This window comes from Camelus bactrianus, chromosome 14, assembly GCF_048773025.1.
Source record: "Camelus bactrianus isolate YW-2024 breed Bactrian camel chromosome 14, ASM4877302v1, whole genome shotgun sequence".
NCBI classification, from domain to species: Eukaryota; Metazoa; Chordata; class Mammalia; order Artiodactyla; family Camelidae; genus Camelus; species Camelus bactrianus.
In genome coordinates this window covers 17,612,092-17,636,191 of record NC_133552.1, presented here as the reverse complement: position 1 = coordinate 17,636,191, position 24,100 = coordinate 17,612,092, and the positions used below count along the sequence as shown (strand labels likewise).

Genomic DNA, 24,100 nt, shown 5'->3' with positions numbered 1-24,100 from the left:
GAAGGTTGCTGGAAATCCGGACACTTGGAGGAGAGGACTGAGAGAGAAGGGACAGGGCATTGAGGGGACACAGAGCAAGGTTGAGAGGAGGCTTCTCTGGCTGGAATCGTGGCCCAAGCAGAAGATCTAAACGCTAGCTGCCTGCCCTTGGCCTGGGCACACAGCAAGAAGGGCTTCAGGGAGGAACGTACATGAGCCTCATTCCCTCCCTGTGCCTGACGCCGGCCTCTCCCATCTGATGACCTAAAGTGGCTTCGCAGGAGCTGTGTCCCAGCAGTGGACAGCAGGCAGACCTGGAGTCAGGCCAACCCAGGTTCAAGTTCTGTTTCCTTTGCTTTCTAGCTGGGAGATCTTGGGCACATACCTTCACCTCCATTTGCTTGGCAGAAAATGAGAGTAAGAGCCCGCACTGCAGCTGTGAAATAAAATTCACATTTTATGGCAAGACAAGAAAAATTTAAACATTTCTCCACCCTTCGGCCTCCTCTCTCCCCGACCGTGCATCGTGTATCTGCGTTATGCATCGACCAAACCTCCCCATCGGCGGAAATACCTGCTCAGACATAAAAAGCAGCAGTCTCTTAGCACCAACAAGACAACACCTTAAAAGATAAGCTTTCTTCTTCATCTTGTAATGGGCCACGATGACCCACAACCCACTGCTGGCCAGATTGTATAAACTGTCAATAATACATCATTTAATGTCCAGCCCTTTATCTTCAAAACCTTATGTAACTGTGCTTTGACCTTGAACAGCTGGAACAGTTCTTGGAAATTTCTGAGGGGCTGTTCCCAGGTTGTAATTCTCAATTTGGCTCAAGTAAAAATTTTCCATTCTTGTCTTCGATCGACTGGTTAATTTTTTTTGTCAACACAGCTTTGAGAATTTCACGCTATAAGAGATACAGCACCTGGCCTGGTGCCTGGCACACAGTGAGGGCTTAGCAAGTGTCCACTCCTTCCCCTGTGCATCTCCTAGTCTCAGAGCCTTGGTTGGGGCACTGATGGCATTTACAGTGGCGTGACGATGCCTTCGGAGAGCTGAAGTCTTAACCATCCAGGGCGTCTCCTGGTGCCGTGCTCTGGGACATGAAGGTGTTTTGAGCCAGAACCTCTGGGAGAAGAACCAAGGCGGCTTCCTGCTCAGACCAGAGGCCCTAGAAAAGCGCTGTGGCTGAAGCACCTGACCGTTACCCAGTGTGTCCACATGATAAGCCCCTAAGCCCTTGGCTGACCTGACGCAGACCCCACACTTCCTCAGAGTGAGGGGAGGATGGTCGACAGAGAATGAGAGCGCACCCCATCATTGCCAACGGGAAGACCCCACGAGACCTCCCTGGGCCACCTCATCGCGTCTGCCTGACCAGTGTGTTCGGGATCGGACACGGCCACACCTTAGGATGGGCCCTGGGGGGAGCGGTGACCTTGACCACGCCCGTTCTTCCAAGATCCTTGGTCGTGAGCTCTCCCTTCCCCCATGAAATCTCCTCATCGAAGGCCTCCTGGGCTTTCTTTAAACATTTCTCTGCAGTGCCCTAGCTTTGCCTTGAGTTTTCAGCCAATTTTTGTGAAGGAAAGTGATTACACTTTGTCAGTACTTTGGAGAAAATACAATTTCCTTCACAAAAGAAAGGCCTCTAGGGCTTTTAACGTCCCTTCTGTAAGAAAAGAGGGGAGAAGCCCTCGGCAACCGAAGAACGCCCCAACTTTCACTTCCATGTCGTCTTCACCCTTGTAATTCAGCCCACTCCCTGGGGGGACGATGGTGGGGAAAGGATACAGACCCTGACGGGGCCTCCCTAGCGCCCTGAGAGTCCCTTCTGCGCGCAGGCGGGGAGCGGGTGGGCTGACTTCCAGCAGCTCCCTGGTGGTCGCTGTGCCCTCCGGGCGCAGGGCCTGCTGGTGGGACGACCCCATCAGGTGGGCCTGGGCCAGCTTCCCAGCTTTCTCCAGTGTTGGTGCGATCACTTTCCTCTATTGAACAGGAGCCAGAGGAGCAGTAGTTACCAAACTCCCCAAATTGGGACCTTGCTTATAGTGTTTGCACCCCTGTTTTACAGCCACCTGGAGCCCAGACGGGGGCAGGGGGGCCACTGCCTCCCCGTATTTGCAGTATACACAGACCTCTGCGGTGGCGTCGACTGCGTAGTTGCATAGGAAAACCAGGGGCCTCCTCAGATTCAAGTGACAGTCAGTCCCCAACCTCCTCTTTCTGAGGCTTGAAGTTAGGAAGCCCTGCGGGCGTAACCACAGCAATCCTGACCATGCTCTGTGGATGGCATTGCCTGACTCGGAGGGTGCCAGGCCTGCATGCTAAGAAAGGACAGCCTCCACTGCACCAGAAGCAAAACCTTAAAAACCCAGAAGCTTCCATTGTGTTTTTTAGGCTTATTAATTAGGGTCACAAAAGGTGACTCACTGTCTCCACCTCCAGACATAAAGAGAAGCCAGTTTATCTGAAAATTTCTACCCTAGCAGGCGCCCCAGGAGACTTTTGAGCAGCTTTGGCAGTCTTGGGTTAGAGAGCCCCTCCTGACCCCACCACAGATAGGAAGCCTGGATTCCAGAGTCCCTTCTTCAAACACAATTTAATACATTAACTTACAATTCGGGCTTGGTTTTCACTCTGCAATGGAATTAAATAGCTCTGCTGACTTAGATCAGGCAGGACGCATTGCTTTCCAAAGGCTACCTTGTCTCACCTCTTTTTGCCCTCAGCCCACATGGTGTCTCCGCCTTCCTGTCTTCCTTACTTTTGATTCTTTGTTACTCGTAGTCTCCTCACCTCCTAGCCAGTCTCTTCAGTTTCTTCTCTTCCCAGTTCCCCCCAGAAGCCCACACCCACTCCATTTTCTTCTCTCATTTTTCATCTTAGGAAAAGTCAAGCACCCAGGGTTTTCACAGACCTATCTCCCTTGGGTACAAAGACAATGCAAACGGCAATGAAAGACCAGCTCTCCTGAGTCTGCCAGTGGTGCTGGGGGAAGGGCCGGGCCTGGGAAGTCGGAGGAGACGAGGTGTCCCAGGTCTGCCGCACGGCCAATCAGGAGCAGGGTTCTGTTCTGTTGACACTGACAATGTTCAGGAATGTCGCAAATATGAGGCAGTCCATCAGCCTGAGGGTCAATGCTAAAGAATTCCACGAAGAATTAGGCAAACGCGAGAGATGAAGGAGAATGCCAAAATCACATATCCTGGCCTTTCTGGAGGTGAAGGAGCCTAAGGGCTAACCCGGAGGGAGAGAGTGATGCTGACAGATGTTGCGTCCTCAGGTGCATCCCATTCATGACAAAGTTCCTTTACTGGGGTCACTTGACGTCAGAGACCCCAAGTGACCAGCAAAGAAACCACACATAGAACATCTCTAACTTTTAGGTGTGCATGTAAAACACAGGGCAACAGGTGTTTGAAGAAGGAGCAGTAAACCCAGTGGTGCTCCTTGGATAAAGAGGAAGCAAAGTTTTCGTTCATGATAACCAGGTCCGCCCCCATGTATACTGGACTCACATACATACGAGCAGGGCAGATGTGGGTTTATTTATTCCTGTATGAAAAAGGCAATTGGCAGAGTCCGAAACCCCTGTGCCCAGTCAGTGCCCTGCTTGTTTGAAGGATTAGGTCCAGTGAGAACTTCTAAAGGGTCATCTGGGGCGAGCAAGAAAAACGGAGCAAGGGAGAGACTGCCTCATCCGTCCGGGATTAATGATTTCCCTTTCTCCTTTTCCTGCTTTGGCCTCAGGAAAGACCAAAACTGTTCGCCAGGCTGTTTCATGCAGAAGCTCCAAAGCTATGTCAAGCCGTCAGTGACACTATCAGTTCCAAGATGCTTGTCATTTTGTGTCATCCCAAGCAATGCCAGAAACACATTTTGAGATTATGCTTGTTTGGAATGATAGCACTCCATCCTTAGGGACCAGGCAGCAGAGCGCTTTGTTGATTGGAAATTTAGATAACTGCTAAGAAATGGTGGGGGAGAGATAGAATCTAGCAAACGAATTTCTTGTGGCTGCCGGGCTACTCTTCATGCTAACAGGATGTTTTCATTAGTTAATGGGTCAGTCCAAAGAACTGATAAATCTGGTTGAATATTGATCATTTGATCAGCATTATTTAGAGAACTCAAGGGACTGCACTAATTGAGATGTCTTTCCTGAGTATGGGGAAGAGCAAGAACTGAAAACAGCAATGCCAAAAAAGAAAAGAAAAAAGAAATCCTAGTGAAAAACAGGGACTATTAAAAAAAATTTTTTGTCATTGTTCCTCAGTATTAAACTAGCTGCTCTTGAGTTTCCAGTCACAAAATCATTTTATAAAGTTACTGATGTGAGTCACCATTGACTGTCATTTATCTGTGGCTCTGAAAATTTCAGCCTTAACTTTTTAAACTTCAGAAAAAAAAAAAAAAAAACACTATTCAAAGGAAACCTGTTGATACAGCTGGCTTCCTGGAAAGACTGGGGTCCTTTACAAACATTACCTAATCCAGTCCTTAGAATCATCTTATTGCCATTTCTCTCCCCACTTTGCAGCTGAGACATAAAAAGACTCAGTGTCTTAGCTGAGGTCACAAGGCTGTAATTCAGAGCAAGAAGGACTTAACCCAGTTCTCAAGCTTGCCAAGACAAAGGGTTATTTTCAAAATTATACATTGACCAGAGACTGGCAGTCAGGTCACTTTTAAAGGACAGAACATAACACTAATATCAGATTTTTGAACTATAATTTTTTATACCAGAAGGTAAGGGGTAGGAAATTTAAAACATCCAAGGAAAGAATATGTAAGCCAAGGACCATATATTGAAACAAACTGACCTTCAAGTATAATAACATCCACAGACAGATTGTTATGAACACAATAAAATTTAAGGAATATTATACCCAGGAGGAATCTTTTGGAGAACCAGCTTGAACCAACCAAAATGATGGGTGAGACCCAGGCATAAGGACTGATGGTTAGTATTAAATATTTGTTTAGAGCTAATAATGTTAAGTGATGGAAATCGGGGAGGTAATATAGGAAGAACTGTGATGTGACAATATTTATGTAGCACAACCATCGAAGTATAAACAGACAAGATGGAAGGTATGTGGAAAGTAGAAAAGCTAATTGGCAGCTTTATAATGTTTACTGTGAGTAAAAGTAATATTAATTCAAGTTAAATGCTGGATGACACAGAAAGGAGGCAAGAGAAGAGGTCCCTTGCTACTGGCAAGATTGCTTAATGTATAGAATAGATGGTATCCAAAAAGTGGAATAAGAGTATTAAAAGGAAGTGTTCACTTAATGAGCAAACATACAAAACCTTCCTAAACACAAAGATACATCAGAGAGAGTGGCCGTATAACCACAGAATACGAGGCAAAGTATATTAATCATACCAGTAAAAGTGAATGAGCTTAATTTACCTATAAAAATAAAAAGATCTTCAGATTGACTAATAAAGCAAAATAAAAAATACGCTGTATTAAAAAAAAACCCATTTAAAACAGATTCAGATAGGTTAAAAATAAAAGGGTGAAAACTAGAAAACATGGCAAAGCTATTTTAGTTATGTTGTTGGTAGTAATGTTCGCATCATTATTCTGAGGTTATTACGTGAGCTGTTGGGGTCAGAAAATAACTAATTATGCTGATGTGAGTCGTTATGCTGCTGTTGGGAAGCAGAACTTTTTTTAATTGAGATATAATTGACGTTTAACATTGCATTAGTTTCAGGTGTTCAACACCATGATTTGATATATGTATCTATTGTAAAATGATTACCACACTAAGTTTAGTTAACATTCCTCATCACACATAGTTATTTTTTGCATGTGTGATGAGAACTTTCAAGATCTACTCTATAGCAACTTTCAAATACACACAACAGTACTGTTAGTCACCATGCTGTGCATTAGGTCCTCAGGACTTACTCATCTTAAAACTGAAAGTTTGTGCTTTTCAACCACCTTCACCCAATTTGCCTCTGGCAAACCACCAGTCTGTTCTCTGTATCTATGAATTTTTGTTTGTTTTAATGAGTTATTTGGGGTTTTTTGATTCCACATATAAGTGAGATCATATAGTATTGTCTTTGTCTGACTTAACTCAGTAGTATAATGGTCCTCAGTGTGCATCCATGTTTTTGCAAATGACAGGATTTCCTTCTTTTTATGGTTGAATAACATTCAGTTGTATATACCACACCTTCTTTGTCCATTTTTCCACTGATGGACACTTTGGTGGTTTCCATGTCTTGGCTGTGGTAAATAATGCTGCAGTGAACATGGAGGGGCAGATATCTTTCCAAGATTGTGATTACATTTCCTTGGTATAAATACCCAGAACATTGCTGGATCATGTGATATTTATATTTAATATTCTGAGGAACCTCCACCCTGTTTTCTATAGTGGCTGCACCAACTTACATTCCCACCAACAGTGCAAAAGAGTTCCCTTTTCACCACATCCTTGCCCACACTTGTTATTTCTGGTTTTTCTGATCATAGCGATCCTAACAGGTGTGAGGTTTAGCTCATGATTTTGGTTTGCATTTTTCTGATTATTACTGATGTTGAGCACCTTTTCATGTATCTGTTGGCTATTTGCATACCTTCTTTGGAAAAAAAAAGTCTATTCAGATCTTCTGCCCATTTTAAAATCTGATTATTTAGCTCTCTTGCTATTAGGTTATATTTTTTCGGATCTGAATCTCTTATCAGATATGCGATTTGCAAATATTTTCTCCCAATTGGTGGGTTGCCTTTTTGTTTTGTCGATGGTTTCCTTTGCTGCACAGAAGCTTTTTGGTTTGATGTAGCCCCACTTCTTTAATTTTGCTTTTGTTGCCTTTGTTTTTGGTGTCAAATCCAGAAGGTCATTGCCAAGACTGACGTCAAGCAGGTTAGTCTCTATATTTTCTTCTGTGAGTTTTATGGTTTCGGGTTTCACATTCAAGTCTTTAATCCATTTTGAGTTGATTAATTGTGCATGGTGTAGGATAGTGGTCCAGTTTCATTCTTTTAAGGGTGGCTATCCAGTTTTTCCAACACCATTTATTGAAATTACCCTTTTTTCCTTGCATAATCTTGGCTCATTTTCTGTAATTGAAATATATTTGCACAATATATCTGACAAAAATTAATGCATGACATATATATTGCATATAAGACCATATGTTTATTTCTGGGCTCTCTGTTCTGTCCCATTGATCTATGGGTCTGTTTTTATGCTAAAACCATACTGTTGTGATTACTATAGCTTTGTGTATGGTTTAAAATCAGAGAATGTGATGCCTCCAGCTTTGTTCTTCTTTCTCAAGATTGCTTTTTATTCAGGGTCTCTTGTAATGTCATACAAATTTTAGGATTGTTTCTTCCATTTCTGCAAAAAATGCAATTGGTATTTTCATAGGAATTGCATTGAATATGTAGATCACTTTGGGTAGCATGGACAGTTTAACAATACTCTTCCAATCCATGAGCATTGAATATCCTTCCATTTATTTGTATCTTCAGTTTCTTTCATCGATATCTTACAGTTTTCAGTGTATATGCCTCTTACTTCCTTGGTCAAATTTATTTGTATGTATCTTATTCTTTTTGATGCATTTATAAGTGGGATTGTTTTTCAAAAATCTCTTTGATAGTTTATTATTAGTGTATAAAAATGCAGCTGACTTCTGTGCATTGATTTTGTATCCTGAAATTTTATTGAATCTATTGGTTGTAGTAGGTCTTGTGTGGCATCTTTAGTGTTTTCTAGATACAATTTCATGTCATCTGCAAATAGCGACAGTTTTACTTTTTCCATTCTGATTTGGATGCCTTCTATTTCTTTTCTTTCCTAATTGTTCTTAGAACTTAAAATACTGTGTTGAATAAAAGTGGCTATAATGGGAGGAAGCAGAATTTTTAATGTGAAAAAAGGAAGACGATACTGATATAACAGAAAAGATTAAGTGAAAACTTTATAGTTCTGAATTGAATTGTAAGCATCAGTTGTATCAGTATGAACTCATAATTTGTTTTATCTTTCTAAACAAAGATACATATTTCCTAGATCTGTCCATTGAAAGGGCTCAGAGAGAGGATCTTGGTCGTTAAATACCATCCCCTACTAAAAGAAACAGGGATATTTGGAGAAATGGCTGATTCCAAGTCTTGACAAGAAATGTACAAAATAATTGAGAAACATACAAGAAAAGAGGGAAACTTTAAAAAAAAAAAAAAAAAGAGTTGTATCAAAAAGAGTTTAAGAGCCAATTCAAAAAGGTTCCTGTTGGCCAGAGATGATTTAACTTCAGCATCAATAAGAATAATAAATGCATTGGATTGAAGCAGATCAAATATGTGTAAATGCATGAGTATTTGATTATATTTGAAAAGCCCTCAGTTACCTTTGTGGGGGTGTCTGGTAAATAGAGGGGAAGAGTAAGTGCTTATCGTGTTTCTTCCTGCATGAATTGTACCTTACAGTAACCAAATAATTGATGAGGAAAGTCTCTCCTTATAAAAGGCTTCCAGTTTATAAATGGAGAAAGAAGGATAGAATCAGACTATTACCATTTTGCAACATATAATGAAGTCATGGATTGAGGCGATAATTGTCTTTGGCTGGTATCATCACAAAAAGAGAGACAGCCAGATAGCACATGCTTCCTATTGGAAGTACACTCCACTACCCATGAAATATTTTTGCCACAGTAACGCAGTCTCATTGTATTCAAGCCTCTGTTCCTCAGAGAGGTTCCCACTTTATCTAAGAATGGCACTCTTGCTCTATACCCAGCTTCAGTTACCATCATAGTACTTATTATGTAAAAATGTATTTGATGATTATTGGATTGACTTGTTCATTGTCAGTTGACACTACTGGATTATAAGCTTTCAGGGACGGGGAGTTCGTCTTTCTCCTTCAACATTCTGTTCTCAGCATCTTGAATACAGCTTGATACTTAATAGGCACTAAGTAAATATTTGGATCAATGACTCCATGACTCCCAAAGGATCAGTCTGTCATCAGCTAATACCTTATTGATGATTAGTGGTAAGCAGTTGAGGGTAAAATTCTGCAAGTGTGGAAAAGGGAACACAGCTGGAAGTTTGGAGTCAAGTAGAGAACCTGTAGAGGGTGGGTGAGGAAAAATGGAGGTTTGCGGGGGAAAGAGAAGGAAGACAAGGCTAACTTCAGAATTTGAACGACAACTTCACAACAACGAATCCTTTTAAAATGTGGATTCCTCTTTGCAACCCTGGTTTTGCTTTGATGGGAGCATGTTTCTTGCATGAAAGCTTCTTGGTGCACTGGTGGAAACTATGCTTTGAAGTCTGGTAGTTGTAGCTGTTTGACCTTGAGCCATCACCTAATTTTTTTGAACCTCCCATTCTTCATAAGAAAACTGGTGTTGATAATATCTTTCTTTCAGGTTTATAAGAATTCGATGAGACGCAGAATGGGGAAGGGCCTACCACATAGCAGTCACTCAGCCCGTGTTAGTTTCTGTGCCCATTGCTCTGGGGGAGGAGGGTAGTCGGTGCTCACTGAGGACAACGCCACACGCAGTTCATGGAGTGCTTTAGAGAGCAGTTCGCAGTTAGTGAAATTGAATCTTGACTGTTGTGGACACTTGTCATTCTTTTGGCTCAGCATCTTTGAACGTCTGTCCTGTGTCTGGGGAATTCTCTGCCCAGTTAATCTCTGTTTCCCCCCAAAGTAGAGGAAAGAAACTCTTCCCCAGCCTCCTGCTGTGGCTGGTGCCAGGCTCCTGACGAGGCTCCAACATGAGACTCGTTCAGAAGCCAGAGAAGGAAGAAGCAGCTGCCACACAGTCTGCATTCTCCTTCTGGGAGTGCCCTGGGCTCCGTATGTGCAGGGCAAGCCATGGGTTCCACACCCAGAGACACAGGCGTGACAGCTGCATGGGAGTGGCCCTGCAGTGTGATTTGGGCTTGACTATTGGTTGTATAAACTTCAAGCTTGTTTGTTGACCCTTCACAGCCTTTCATAAATTCTTTTTAGCTTAAACTGGAAAGAGTAGTATGTTGACCCATATATAGACCTTCTGTATTAGTCAAGATGGGTCCACTGCTGTAACAACCCACATCTCAGCAGACTGACACACTGGTGTCTCTCCTCCAAACAATGACTTGGGGACCTAGGCTCTTCCTTGCTTGTGATGCCGTGGCTCTGTAGTTCTCAGGATCTCCTGCTGGATTCTCTGTTGGGTCTAGACAGCTGCTGAGCAAACAGAGTAGAGGCTCTCATGGGAGTTTGTAGGTTCTAGGTCCATCCAAGTGACAGTGACATCCATCGCTTCTGCCTGGTAAGATGGTTGGATAAAGTAGGAGAGCTGTGTGCCCAAGAGAATGTGGCTTCTTCCACCGTTGACCTTGGGCAAGTGAGCATCCCTTTTCTCAGAGCCAGAATGCCTCCCTCATTGGTCACTCCAGTCCATCAGGTGGATGGGAAATGTGATAATGTAGGCAAAGGGGCTGTATAAACTGTAACAGGACTATTGCAATAAGAGGAGAGGGGCTATTGCAGTGGGGAGAACTGCTCAACCGTAAGATCAGCAAACATCTCAATGGTTAGGCAGAAGAGGGCTTCTCTTTTATAGGGAGGAACAAACAGGGCTGGAAAGGACAAGAGTGGGCACTTGGGATGAACAAGGGTGTGACTGGAGAGTTAATTAGGGAATGTTTTTCCCTCCAGCGGGCTGAGCCTCAGGAGGCATGTAAGGAGTGATGGCTCCTTGCTCTTGAAGATGAAGGGTGGGTCAAGATCCAGGGGTTTGTGGAAAGGGGAGAAGAAGCCTGGCCGGATTCAATCAAGTTAAATTAGTGGGTACGTAGTGCAGATTGGCCAGTGGGAGCCAACAGTTCAGCTAATCATTTATGAAATGAAGAATGGGGATTTGGAGGGTCCAGCTCTAGACTAGTCATAGATATCCAGGGGGTCCTCCCTGTGGGGAAGGTGGGTCTTTGCAGTAACGCCATTTCTGGGACATAACAGGGTGAGGCTCCAGTAAAGTCCAACATTGTCAACTGAATACCAAGAATTATCTAAAATGACTATAATAATAGGAATGTGAGAAAGAGTAACAGTTGACACTGGTAGTCAACATTCACTTCTCTGATCTATTTTAATACATCATAAAGCCAAGTACAAGAAAGGGTGTGCATCCAAGACAAACTGCATCGTGTTTAGGAAAATAAAAGCTGAGCTATGAAATAATACTGAGTTACATCTCAAGGTTATCCACAGAGCCCCTGGCATTTGGGATTTTCACTTAAATAAAAATAGAATTTCAGCCTACTTGTGGTTAAGATTAGGTTGAAGTCTTTTTGATTCAATATAGATGTTTATAGTTCCCAATTTTCAATGTTTTAAAACTGTTTCCAACTGAATGTCTTAAACCCAGCTTAAGTTATTTACAGCTTAAAGTCTGCATGTACTTAGATTTCAGAGAGTTCATTATCTAAACTTGAATTGTACTTTATGAACTCACTGTTAGTCATTAAAGTCAGTTATTACTTATGCTCAGCAAGTTCATTTCAATTCTCAGTATTTTAAGCTGTTCTCACAGTTAAAAATACCAAAAAGTCTTACTCTACATTATGTACCAACAGCAGGAAAAAAAACATTTTCATAATTGAAGTAACTTTCAATTTATGTATACAAAACACGTTCAAGGTCAAGGAAGTGCCTCCCACCCATCCTATGTGTCATGAACAGGAATTTTCTCTTCTCACATAAAGAGGAAAGAAATTTCCACACAGATGGTTTTTGGAGTGTGGGCGGGGAAAAATGAGAACGGTGTCAATGGCCAGCAGTTATCGGCCACTTCAAAAACAGGCATCTCTACCTTACCTGTGCTTATAAATCTCCTTCCTGTCGTGGGATCCGGCGGGCCAGTGCGAGGTAAAAGAATTTACCAAAGACAAAGGGTGAAAATAGAAAAGGAGTTTATTAGGTACGCTATCACAGACACCAGCGGGCCACACGGATGCGAGGTGCCTGTGTGAGCACCGATGGTGAAAGCTTAAGAGTCTTTTGTGGGGAAGGGGTTTGTGAACACAGTGGGTTGGGGTCTGTGTGATCAGCTCGTGCACAAGTTTTTAATTGGTTGGGGGCCAGTGAGGAAGTTAGGGTCCGTGAAGGGGCGGTGGAATTTATGACTCCAATAAGGAGGAGACATGGGTTGAAACAAACCAGCCTGAGCTGTTGCGAGAGTAGCCATCTCCTAAGGCTGTTAGTTCTGCTAAGGCAAACGCACGTCAGCAAAGAATGTACTTTATCTTTTGAGAGATTGTAGGCAGACATTTGGGAGGCCAGGAGTGGGGGTCATTGGACTTTGAGGGGCGCCAGTTGGCCTCACTTCCCTGCATATATCTGACCCTAGTATGAAGGGTCCTTCCATGTTTCCATGGATAATTCTATTTCACATTTCCCTGGGAAAGGAAGCCAACGCTGAGGTCCTGGGACACACGCTAGGGAGTAACTTGTTACCAGTGTGCATGGAGTGCCGGTACAAGCCGTGACCCACGTGGTGGCTCCTGTCCACATGTGAACCCCATGTGACAGGCCAGTGCAAACAGGACTCCCCCAATTAAAAAAACCTATCCAATATGATCTTCCTCTGGTTTAATTACATAAAGTTTTGGAAAGAATTTTTTCCAACCTAATGGATCCTTGATTGAACAATGACACCACTGGTGTGTACAGCTTCCCATCCCTGCCAAAGTCTGCTCGTTAAAGATAAGTGCTCCAGGTTTAATTTATGCCGTATCCTGTGGAGTCTGATTGAAAATAAAACCACTATTCATTTAAGAATTGTAATATGAGATTCTTTTCCAAAGGAACAGGCCAAGATCTTCAGGAGGGATGGTAATAACATCTCTCATGTAGCCACTAGAAATGTCATCGACTTACTATGAAATTATCTACTAGCTCTTTTAATTCTAAATGACTAAAAGAGCTTCTTGGTTGGATGGCTAACTTTAATAGGAAACCTGTCCACATTTGCCCTTTAGGGAATTCACATTCTCTGTGAACCATCAAATTCAAGGATGAACCTATTTAACTTTTTCATTAGCACAATACAAAGATTAATTAAGCAAGAATCTCTTCATGGCTGCTCACCAGTGGTTGTTACCAGGTTTGCTAGTTAACTTCTGGAAGTTAAATCCATGGTGGTGAACGTTCTAGGCAGCTGGCTAACCACAGTAACAGTTTTGACAAAGCTTATTGCTGCCTTCAATTGCTCTTGATGGTTTGAAGCCGTTGTAATGAATTTATAAATATTACACATGAGACAGCAGTGCAGATGGAAGGAATTGGCATTTATCCATGGGAGGCCTGAGACAGAGCAAGAATGAAGATAATAACTGACAGGAGTACTGCCACAAATGTAAAAACTGTATTCTAGTTTTCATTTTAAAATAATTTTATTGGGTGGGGTAGAGCTCAGTGGTAGAGCATATGCTTAGCATGCACAAAGTCCTGGGTTCAGTCCCCAGTACCTCCACTAAAAAAAAAAAAACAACTTAAAAAACACTTAAAATAATCTTATTGTTATTTTTAATCATTTTGTTCCCCCCACCCCACCCCATCACTCACCAATGAAACTTAATTGACTTGGAAATATAATGCAGAGAACTGAAATCTGGGAACTAAAGAGTAAAAATTAATGAGGCCTGAGAAATCTCCATGACCCATATTTGCATGTTAATATGAAAAAAAAAAAAGCTATACTCAAAGGATGAAAATTTAAGTGGACTCAACTAGAACCTGGCCAATTATAGTGGTTCTATCACAGAACTCTTGTCCTTCCTTAAAGGGATAAATCCAAAGGAAAAAATGATCAGACTATACTTCAATTTAAAAAAGAAAACAAGAAAAAATATCCACACATTGTATAACAGACTAGTTTTACCTACTACACCACTGGATTCAGTAAATGTTTGGAGGTTCACACTGTTAAAGGATAAATGGAAGCATGTTAAAAATCTTGAGAGATTGACCAAAAAAAAAAAAAAAGTTTCATGTGAGGCGGCGCTAAACGGGCGGTGGTTAGGGGCCCCAGAGGGCTCTGCCAGCAGGAGCTGGGACGTGACTTCTATGGGGAAGGCGGAGGCGCAGCAAGGAGATGCTTTGATTGGCTGTAGCCTCGTTTGGGAAAGCTTGGTTGGCTGTTTGTGATTGGTTGTCCTTAGGTTTTGACCTCTTTGGGGCACTTCCGGTTTAGGTGCGGGTTTGCTCCGCCTAACAGCCGCCTTGTTTGATTTAACACTATGTTCAAGTGAAAAAGCGTTCGCAGCACAGGAACCAAGTGGGAACGGGGACTAAGAAGTTCAGTTAAAAACAGTCGCTCAGTCCAAGTTGTTCATAATCTGGAAAACCACTGGACACCTGTCTGACCAAATAGAATGTAACTGTTGGAGAAGTGACATAATAGGGACACTAATAATTGCAGTAGAGACGTACTGTTGTCACTAAACACAAGTTCATGCGCCGAACACACAGTGAGGCCAAACAAACCAAAACGTTGGAGTTTGGAGCAGAGGAAGGTTTACTGCGGGGCCAAGCAAGAACGGGTGGCTACTGCCCCAAAACCCAAGCTCCCCAGTGGTTTTCTGGGGGTTTTTAATAGGTAAAATTTGGCATGTGGGCTGCTGGGTGTGTGACTTTCTTCTGTTGGTGGGGAGGTCGCAGGGCGGTGCTCCAGGACTCTTGTGATCAGCCTGCAGTTACCGTCCTCCACCTGGGTGGGGGCCTTAGTTCCTGCGGAAGAATTCAAAGAAATTGTTACGTACATCCCTTGAGCAAGAACCAGGACCTTGCTTTAATAGCTGCAGTATTGTTTCTTGATTGCTCCTCCTTTGTTTCTGCATTCCCTCACTTCCCTGATTAGCAACTGTTTGAATCTGCTCTTGGGAACTTGGGGAGGTCAAGGAGGTGAGTGAAGCCTTTATCCTGCAAATAAAAAGTGGGGACACAGAAAGGTTTTGTGCCCAGGAGGGCCCCACTCGATTAAGGATCCTGCTCAGTTTCACTATGATAAACAAAAACAAAGTGCACAGAGGCGGGACTGTTTAACTTGGAAGAGAAAAAGAAAAAAATTCACTGAAAACGTGGCATTTGAACTGTGTTTGAAGGATAAATACAAGTTTAATAAATAATAAAGGTGGCACGGGAGTGATGAAGGGCAGGTGGTATTCTGGGCAGAACAAGTAACTTCCAACATTTATTAAGAAACTACTATTGTTAAGCACCAAACAGCTGTTACCTAATACATTAAAACAATTTTTCGGATCCTTTAAAAAAAAAACAAACAAACTACTTATGTGTCTGGCACTGTGCTGTAGGGGAGGAAAAAGTTTTCCTCAACCCTCTTTGGCTCCCTGGCTGGGTCTGAAAATTAAACTGATAGATTAACAGGAGAGAAAAGTATTCCAGTTATTTAATATAAATTTTATGTGACACAGGAGCTTTCATAAGAAAATGAAGACTTGAAGCAGTAGTTAAACTTGAGCGTTTTTATGCTGGCTTTGATGAAGAGTGGAAAGTTGTGGAGAAATAAGAGAGGAAGAAGTGGGGAGGAGATAACTGTAATAAACTGGGGGAAACTTTGCAAGACCTGCTTGTTTGGATGCTTCTTGGCATCCCAACGTCTTGGAGATAAAGGAGGGTGCCTCTCCCATCTGAGGGTCTTGTGACCTCTTTCAAGGGAAAAGGGTTGGGGGAGGTCAGAGATCTTCTTGCGTCTGTTGTTTCTCAGATTCCTTCAGCTTAACATAGTCAGTACACCACAGTGCCACATTTGGGGGTAGCATGTTCTGAACCCTGTCAGTGTCCTATACTGGCCGCACAAAGGTGGACAAGACACATTATCCAGGATGCTCAGAGTCTCACAGAGGAAGAACAAGCACATGGAGCAGTGGAGGTCTATTGGGTGTAAAAGATGAATCGTGATGGGAGGGAGCTGCAGCTAGAAGGAAGACTGGGGCGAGATTGTGAAGAGCCTTCACAGACCAAGCCATGTGTTTGGACTTTGTTCCATGGAGAACAGGCAGTGCTCATGGATTTTTAAGCGGAGTGACAGAGAAAGTTCTGGAAACTTAAAATTGCCTACAACCCAACTCGCTTACTTTATAGATTAAGAAAGTAACACTCAGAGAGATTAAGTGGTTTCCTTAAGCTTATTACTTGGCTGTGGCAGGACCCCAGCTGGAAACAGGTCGATCACATCTGTATTTTAGGATAACATAGATTATTCTGGTGGCAGTGTGGAGAATGGATTAGGAAGATGGGGTGGAGGTAGGGTGTCTGAATAATAAGCAGCATGGTCCAAATCCAGAAATGGGATCTAGGATTTAGTATTAATTTTTTTTTTTTTTGGTGTTCTGATATTTTTGTTTAGTTTTTAAACTTAATGTGCTATAAAATCAGAATCATTCTTCGTATTCATTTTCACGTAATTCTCCTGATGTTTTTATCACTTGTTACAGATCAGAAACAAGGTGTAATTCCCCATTCCCTGCCTGCATGTGCTAGGCGGCATCTTGTATAAATTAGTGTTTTGCTTTAACCTGTTTGTTCTGCAACAATGAACTACTGTTGGGCTTAATTGTAGATAGTTTGCTGTGTGGTATATTTAAAGGTTATTGAATGCAATTTGCAGTGCTTAATAAGAAAGTTTATTCTTTGAGTATTATAAAAATAGCAAACCTATGCTTGAACTGTGGCTGGAAACGTGTGCAGGATGGAAAAATGAAGCACTGAACACCAGCTGTATCCATTTGCTAAGGCTGCCGTAATGAGACACCACAGACTGAGTGGCTTAAAAACAGAGATTTACTTTCTCATAGTTCTGGAGGCTGGAAGATCAAGATCAAGGTGCCAGCAGGGTTGACTTCCTCTCTCCTTGCTGTGCAGATGGTTGTCCTCCTTGCTGCCTCTTCACACGGTCGTTCGTCGGTACATCACACCCCTGGTGTCTCTTCCTCTTCTTATAAGGACACCAATCATATTGCATTAGGATCCCATCCTGTTTCATTATAACTTAATCAGCTCTTTGAAGACCTCATCTCCATATATGTTGCATTCTGACGTATTAGGGGTTGGGATTTCAATATATGAATTTGGTGGTGGGGACACAGTTTAGCTCATAACATCACTGGAAAAAACTGGTTAGGTGAAAATTAGATAGCTGTAGGCATCTTGTATTTGTGTAGTAAATTACAGTTTACATAGCAATTTTACATGCTTATCTCATTTAATTTGAATAGGCATTTGTTATTTGGTCCAAAGTTTTCCTGGCTCTAGTTGCACCTACAGAAGAATTCTTGCTGCTGATTAGAGTTTATCCAGAATGATTAATGGATGCAGGTTGAAAGATGTGCAAATTATATTCCAGTAATCTTTAAATCCTAGCTCTCTCTAGGTACAGCTTATTCTGAAGATAATATGTAAACAGACAAATGTAAAAAGTGTGATTTGAATGCTATGTCTTTTACCTCTTCTGATAAAGGAACAAATCCAGTTTAAACTAAACTAAATTAGCCTAAAGAGTTAGAAGACTTGAAGGCTTTGCTGGGGCTGGAAGATCTGTTTCCAAGATGGTGCACTCAAATGGCTATTGACAGAAAACGTTGGTTTTTCACCACATTTCGTAGAGTGGTTTGAAATGTTCTCATGACATGGCAGCTGGCTTCCCCAAAGCAAGTCATCCAGGAGAACAAAACACGAAGCCTCTTATGGACGTAGGCTTGGAGTCACTCACCTTCACCCTTCCTGCATTCACACTTCCCCATTCGTTAGAAGTGAGTCATCAAGTCCAGCCCACATTCAAGGAGAGGTCCCTTCATTACTACTTGGAGAGGTAGGTAGGTAGGTAAATAAGTAGGTGGGGAGATAGATAGACAGTTAGATTTAATCTATATTAATGGCAGGAGAAAAATCTGACCCAGAAGCCATCTGAATTAAAGTTTGTGATGTAGGAAGAAGACTGAGAAGCGCTGAAAGATTTTTGTAAACAAAATCCTGTCCTGTTGCTCACTGACGGCTGAGCAGTGAGCCCTTTCCTATCCTGAGCTCTCTGCTTCTGACAAGCAGACTGACATACCTTTGGCATATCTCTGAGTCATCATATAGTACGTTTCTGTCTAACTCTTATAATTCTCTGCCACCTGCTTGTTTGATAGATGAGGAAGCCAAGGACAATGGGGACAGTGGCTTGCTCAAGGTCACACTGCCACAGCAGTGCAAAAAGGCTCCCTTTTCTCCACATCTTCACCAACACTCGTTGTTTCTTGTCTTTTTGAAAATAGCCATTCAAACAAATGTGAGGTGATATTGTGGTTTTGACTTCCATTTCCCTTATAATTAGTCATGTTGAACACCTTTTCATGTACCTGTTGGCCATCTGTGGATCATCTTTAGAAAAATGTCTATTCAAATCCTCTGCCCATTTTTTAATGGGGTTGTTTGGGGTTTTTATTGGGGGGTGGTCTATTGAGTTGTGTGAGTTTTTTTTTTTTTTTAACATTTTTTATTGATTTATAATCATTTTACAATGTTGTGTCAAATTCCAGTGTTCAGCACAATTTTTCAGTTATTCATGGACATATACACACTCATTGTCACATTTTTTTCTCTGTGAGTTATCATAACATTTTGTGTATATTTCCCTGTGCTATACAGTGTAGTCTATTCTACAATTGAGTTGTGTGAGTTTTTAAAAAAATATGTTTGAATGTTAATCCCTTTTCAGATATATGATTTGCAAATATTTTCTCAGTTTGGTAGGTTTCCTTTTCATGTTGTTGATGGTTTTCTTTGCTGTGCAGAAACTTTTTGGTTTGATATAGTTCCACTTGTTTATTTTTGCTTTTTTTGTCTTTGCTTTTGAAGTCAGTTCCAGAAAATCACTGCCAACTCATGTCAAGGAGCTTAGTGCCTATGTTTTCCTCTGAGTTTTATGGTTTCATGTTTCGCTTTGAAGTCTTTAATCCATTTTGAGTTAGATTTCTTTATGATGTAAGATAGTGGTCCAGTTTTATTCTTTTGCATGGGGCTGTCTGGTTTTCTCAGCCCCGTTTATTGAGGAGATTGTCCTTTCCCCATTGTAGATTCTTGACTCCTTTGTCATAAATTAATTGACCATATATGCATGGGTCCATTGATCTGTTTTTATACCAATACCATACTGTTTTAATTACTCCAGCTTTGTAATATAGTTTGAAATCAGGGAGTGTGATATCTATAGCTTAATTCTTTTTCTCAATATTGCTTTGGTTATTCAGGGTCATTTGTGGTTCCATACATACTTTAGGATTGTTTGTTCTATTTCTGTGAAAAGTGCCATTGGAATTTGGTAGGGATTGCATCGAATCTGTTTTATTGGTTTGGGTAGTATGGACATTTTTACAACATTAATTTGTCCAATTCATGGATTATTTTTCTATTTATTTTTATCTTCAGTTTCTTTTTCTATCTTTATAGTTTTCAGTGTACAGAATTTTCACCTCCGTGATTAAATTTATTCCTAAGTGTTTTATTCTTTTTGATGCAATTATAAATGAGATAGCTTTCTTAATTTCTCTTTCTGATAGTCTGTTGTTAGTGTATATAAACAGCAGATTATTGCATATAGATTTTGTATCTTGTAACTTTACTGAATTCATTTATTAGTTCTAATAGTTTTTGATGGAATTTAGGATTTTCTCTATATAATATCATGCCATCTGCAAATAGTGAGTTTTACTTCTTTACAATTTGGGTGAGTTTTCTTTCTTTTTTTTGACTAATTGATCTAATTGTCTTGTTCCTGATCTTAGAGGAAAAGCTTTCAGCTTTTCACCATTGAGGATGGTAACTGTGGGCTTGTCATATATGGTCTTTAGTATGTTAAGGTATGTTCCTTCTATACCAACTTTAACAGTTTTTTTTTATCGTGAATGGATGTTTCATTTTGTCAAATGCTTTTTCTGCATCTATTGATAGAATCATGTAATTTTTTATCCTTCATTTGGTTAGTGAGATGTATCACATTGATTAATTTGCTGATGTTGAACCACCCTTGCATCCATAGAATAAATCTGACTTGGTCAAGATGCATGATCCTTTTGATGTATTGTTGAATTTGGTTTCCTAATATTTTGCTGAGGACTTTTGCGTCTATCTTCATCAGGGATATTGGCTTGTAGTTTTCTTTTCTTGTAATGTCCTAGTGTGGTTTTGGTATCAGGGTAATGCTGGACTCATAAAATGCATTTGAATGTGTTACGTCCTCTTATATTTTTTTGGAAGAGTTTGAGAAAGATTGGTAGTAATTCTTTAAATGTTTGGTAGAATTTATCAGTGAAGACATCTGGTCCTGGACTTTTGTTCATTGGGAGGGGTTTGATCAATGATTCAGTCTCCTTACTGGTAATCATTCTGTACAGATTTTCTGTTTCTTAATGATTCAGTCTTGGAAAATTGTATGTTTCTAGAACTCTATCCATTTCCTGTAGGTTCTCCAATTTGTTGGTGAATAAACACAGTAGTCTCTTATGATCCTTGGTATTTCTGTGGTATCAGTTGTAAGATCTCCTTTTTCATTTTTTATAATATTTATTAGAGTCTTCTCTTTTTTCTTGGTGTGTCTAGCTAAAGATTTGTTAATTTTGTTTATCTTTTCAAAATAAACAGCTCTTAGTTTTACTTATCTTTTCTGTTGACTTTTAAATTTATTTAAATTCATTTATTTCTGCTATGATTTTTCTTTCTTCTTGTCTGGATGATCTATCCACTGATGAAAGTGGGGTAGTAAAGTCCCCTTCTATTATTGTACTAATGTCAGTTCTCTCTTGTAGGTTTGTTAATATTTGCTTTATTAGGTGCTCCTATGTCAGGTACACAAATATTATAAAGTGTTATATTTTCTTGTTGGATTGACCCTTTTATCATTATATAATGACCTTCTTTGTTTCTTACTACAGTTTTTATCTTAAAATCTATTTTGTTTGAGATAAGTATAACTATTCCAACTTTCTTTTGGTTTCCATTTGCATGGAATACCTTTTGCTGTTCCTTCATTTTCAATGTGTGTGTCCATACATCTGAAGTGAATCTCTTCTAGGCAGAATATAGATAGGTCTTGTTTTTGTTGTTGTTGTTGTTGTTTTAATCCATTTAGCTCCTCAATGTCTTTGGATTTGAGAATTTAACCTATTTACATTTAAACTAATTATTGATAGGTATGTACTTATTACCATTTTAATTGTTATCTGACTGTTTTGTAATTCCTTTGTTTTTTTTTTTTTCCCCCCTCTTCCCTTGCTCTCTTCCTTTGTGATTTGATGATTTTCTGTAGTGGTATGCTTAGATTTCTCATTATCTTTTGTGACTCTATTACAGGTTTTTGCTTTGTGGTTACCATAAGGCTTATATAAAACAACTTACTTATCACAGGCCTTTGTTTGTTTGTTTTAAAGGGAGATTAATTTTATTGAATTTATCAAATCTTGGATTTTACCTTCAGGAATATTTGTTAGTTATTTGCAAATAAATTTGAAATCAGTCTCTGTGTGTCTTAGTTCAAATCCTCAAGAGACAGTATGATTGGCAGCTGGCAGGTCAAATCTGCTGCAGCAGGAAGGAGGTCCATGTGGTAGAGCCTGGCCGCCCTGCTCAAGGCTGTGAATGGGATGTGAACTAGAAGCACAGCAAATACAGTTGATTGACAGCTCTGCTTTGGGGGCACACCACGTACCACAGGCCATTTTCAGTTGATAACAACTTAAGTATGAACTCAACCTAAAGCTCTACATTTTAATCCCCACCATTTTAGTGTTATAGTGTGTATCTCTCTATCTTGTATATCTATTAACAAATCATTATGGTTATACTATTTTTACTAATTTTGTCTTTTAACCTTTATACTAGCTTTATAAGTAAGTAACCCATCACTGTTACATTAGATTGTTCTGAATTTTACTGTACAGTTACCTTTACCAGGGAGATGTACACTCTCATATGTTTTCCTGTTAGTAATTAACACCCTTTCATTTCAGTTTAAAGAAGTCCTTTTAACATTTCTTGTAAGGCCAGTCCAGTGGTGATTAACAACATTAACTTTTCTTGTTGAGGAAATGCTTTATCTCTCCTTTAATTAAGAGGGACAACTTTGTCAGGCAGAGAATTCTTGGTTGGCAGTTTTTTTGTTTTTTGTTTTTTCTTTTCAGCACTTTGAGTATATTTATGTCACTCTCTTCTGGCCTGCAAAGTTTCTGTTGACAAAATCTGATATTCATAGGAGGGTTCCCTTATAGTATCAAGTTATGTTTTTTCTTGCTGCTTTTAAGATACTCTCCTGGTCTTTAACTTGAACTTTGTAGTGTGCCTCCGTGTGGGTCTCTTTATGTTCATGTTGTTTGGAACTCTCTAGGCTTTCTGGATTTGGATGTCTGTTTCCTTCTCCAAGTTAGGGAAGTTCAGCCATTTCTTCAAATTAGTTTCCTACTCATTTTTCTCTCTCTTCTCCTTCTGGGATCCGTATAATGTGAGTGTTGGTCTACTTGATGTTGTCTCATTAGTCCCTAAAGCTATCTTCACTCTTTCATTCTTTTTTCTTTTTGCTGCTCTATTGGGGGAGTTCCATTGCTCCAACTTCCAAGTTCACTAATGCTTCCTTTCGCTTCATCTATTCTGCTGTTAAACCCTTCTATTGGATTTTTCAGTTCCTATTCTATTCTTCAGCGTTGTGATTTCTGTATGGTACTCTTTTACATTATTCATTTCTTTGTTGAGATTCTCACTTTGTTCATGGATTATTCCCCTGACCTCAGAGAGCACTTTGACCACCATTTTTAACTCTTTATCAGATAAATCACTTATCTCCATTTCATTTAAGTCTTTTTTTTTTTTTTTTTTTTTTGAGGTTTTATCTACTTCTTTCACTTGGAACATATCCCTCTGTTTCTTCATTTTTCTTGACTCTGTCTTGGTTTCCATTAGAAACAACAGCAATCCCTCCTACAGTTGACGGAGCGGCTTTGTGTAGGAGATGAACTTTAATGTTCAAACCCTGCCCTAATTCTTATTTGCCTGTCAAACCTCTGTGATTGTCCAAGTAGCCTACTTTCTTTCTAGTGGTTCCCAATAGTTATGGGTGGGTGTTCCAAAACCTGTCAGTGTCCCAAATAGGATCTCTTTCAGCAACCTAGACTCAGTGATTGCAAGACAGGCCCTCAGGCAGCAGCTTTTAAAGTATGTAAATATACCTTTATCCGGGCAAGATTGGGAAATGGATGTTGCTGTCTGCTCCTTCTCCACTGAGCCCTCAAAGAGAACCATTTCTTTCTTTGCTACTGTCCCACTGAATCTGTGGACACAAACCCTGCCATAAGGGGATGTGTCCTCTGGGTGGCAGCCACAAAAGTTGGGGTGCCAGACATACACACAGTTTCTTTCTCAGGGACACCAACAACCTGGAGCTAGGCAGAGGGAGAGCGCATAGATGGCACCTACACCAGTCTCCATCCCTAGAATCAGCCCCTAGAGGTGAGCCAAACCAGAAGCCTGCCCTTCAGGCTGAAACTCCAAGACAAGCAAATAAGCCTTTTTCACAGAAAGACTTGGAGATTGTTTCAGTCTGCTGTCTCTGTGCTGTGCCCTGAAGGTGACAGCCAGCCAAGAACTAGTCTGTGTGTTACAGACCCATTGGGTCCATGAATGCAAGCCCCACAGGCCACCAGAGCCAGTCAGTCAAGGGGTGTCTCCAGGGCAGCAGCCAAAACTGTGGCACCAGACACATGTACAAGCTTCCCTCTGGGAGATACTGGTGGTCTGAGCACAGCAGAAGGGAGTATGTGAAGACGGGGCCTGCCCTCCAATGTCTCTGGAGAGGATTCCAGTTGGCCCTTAGTGTGTGTTTAATTAGAAGCCTGTCCCTCAAGCCACAGCTATGAAGATAAGCTACTAGGCCTCTTTTGCAAAAAGACTGGGCTCTCAGTCTGTTGCCTCTCTGTGGTGCCCTGGCGGTGGTTCCTGGCTGAGAACTTTCCCCATTTGTTACAGTCCTGTGGGACCCACAGGCACAGGCCCTACTGGCCATCACACCCAGGCAATGTA

The 24,100-nt window shown here is 41.0% G+C and overlaps 1 protein-coding gene across 1 annotated transcript in view; it reads right to left on the bottom strand.

The window, feature by feature from the left end:
* The window catches only part of SIAH3 (siah E3 ubiquitin protein ligase family member 3), a 120,901-nt gene extending 118,635 nt beyond the window's left edge, over positions 1–2,266 (bottom strand). The window contains 3 exon segments of the mRNA XM_045513972.2: positions 365–415; positions 1,708–1,974; positions 2,204–2,266. Of these exon segments, the coding sequence (XP_045369928.2) occupies positions 365–415; positions 1,708–1,974; positions 2,204–2,266 (381 nt within the window).
* Positions 2,267–24,100: the final 21,834 nt, after the last annotated feature.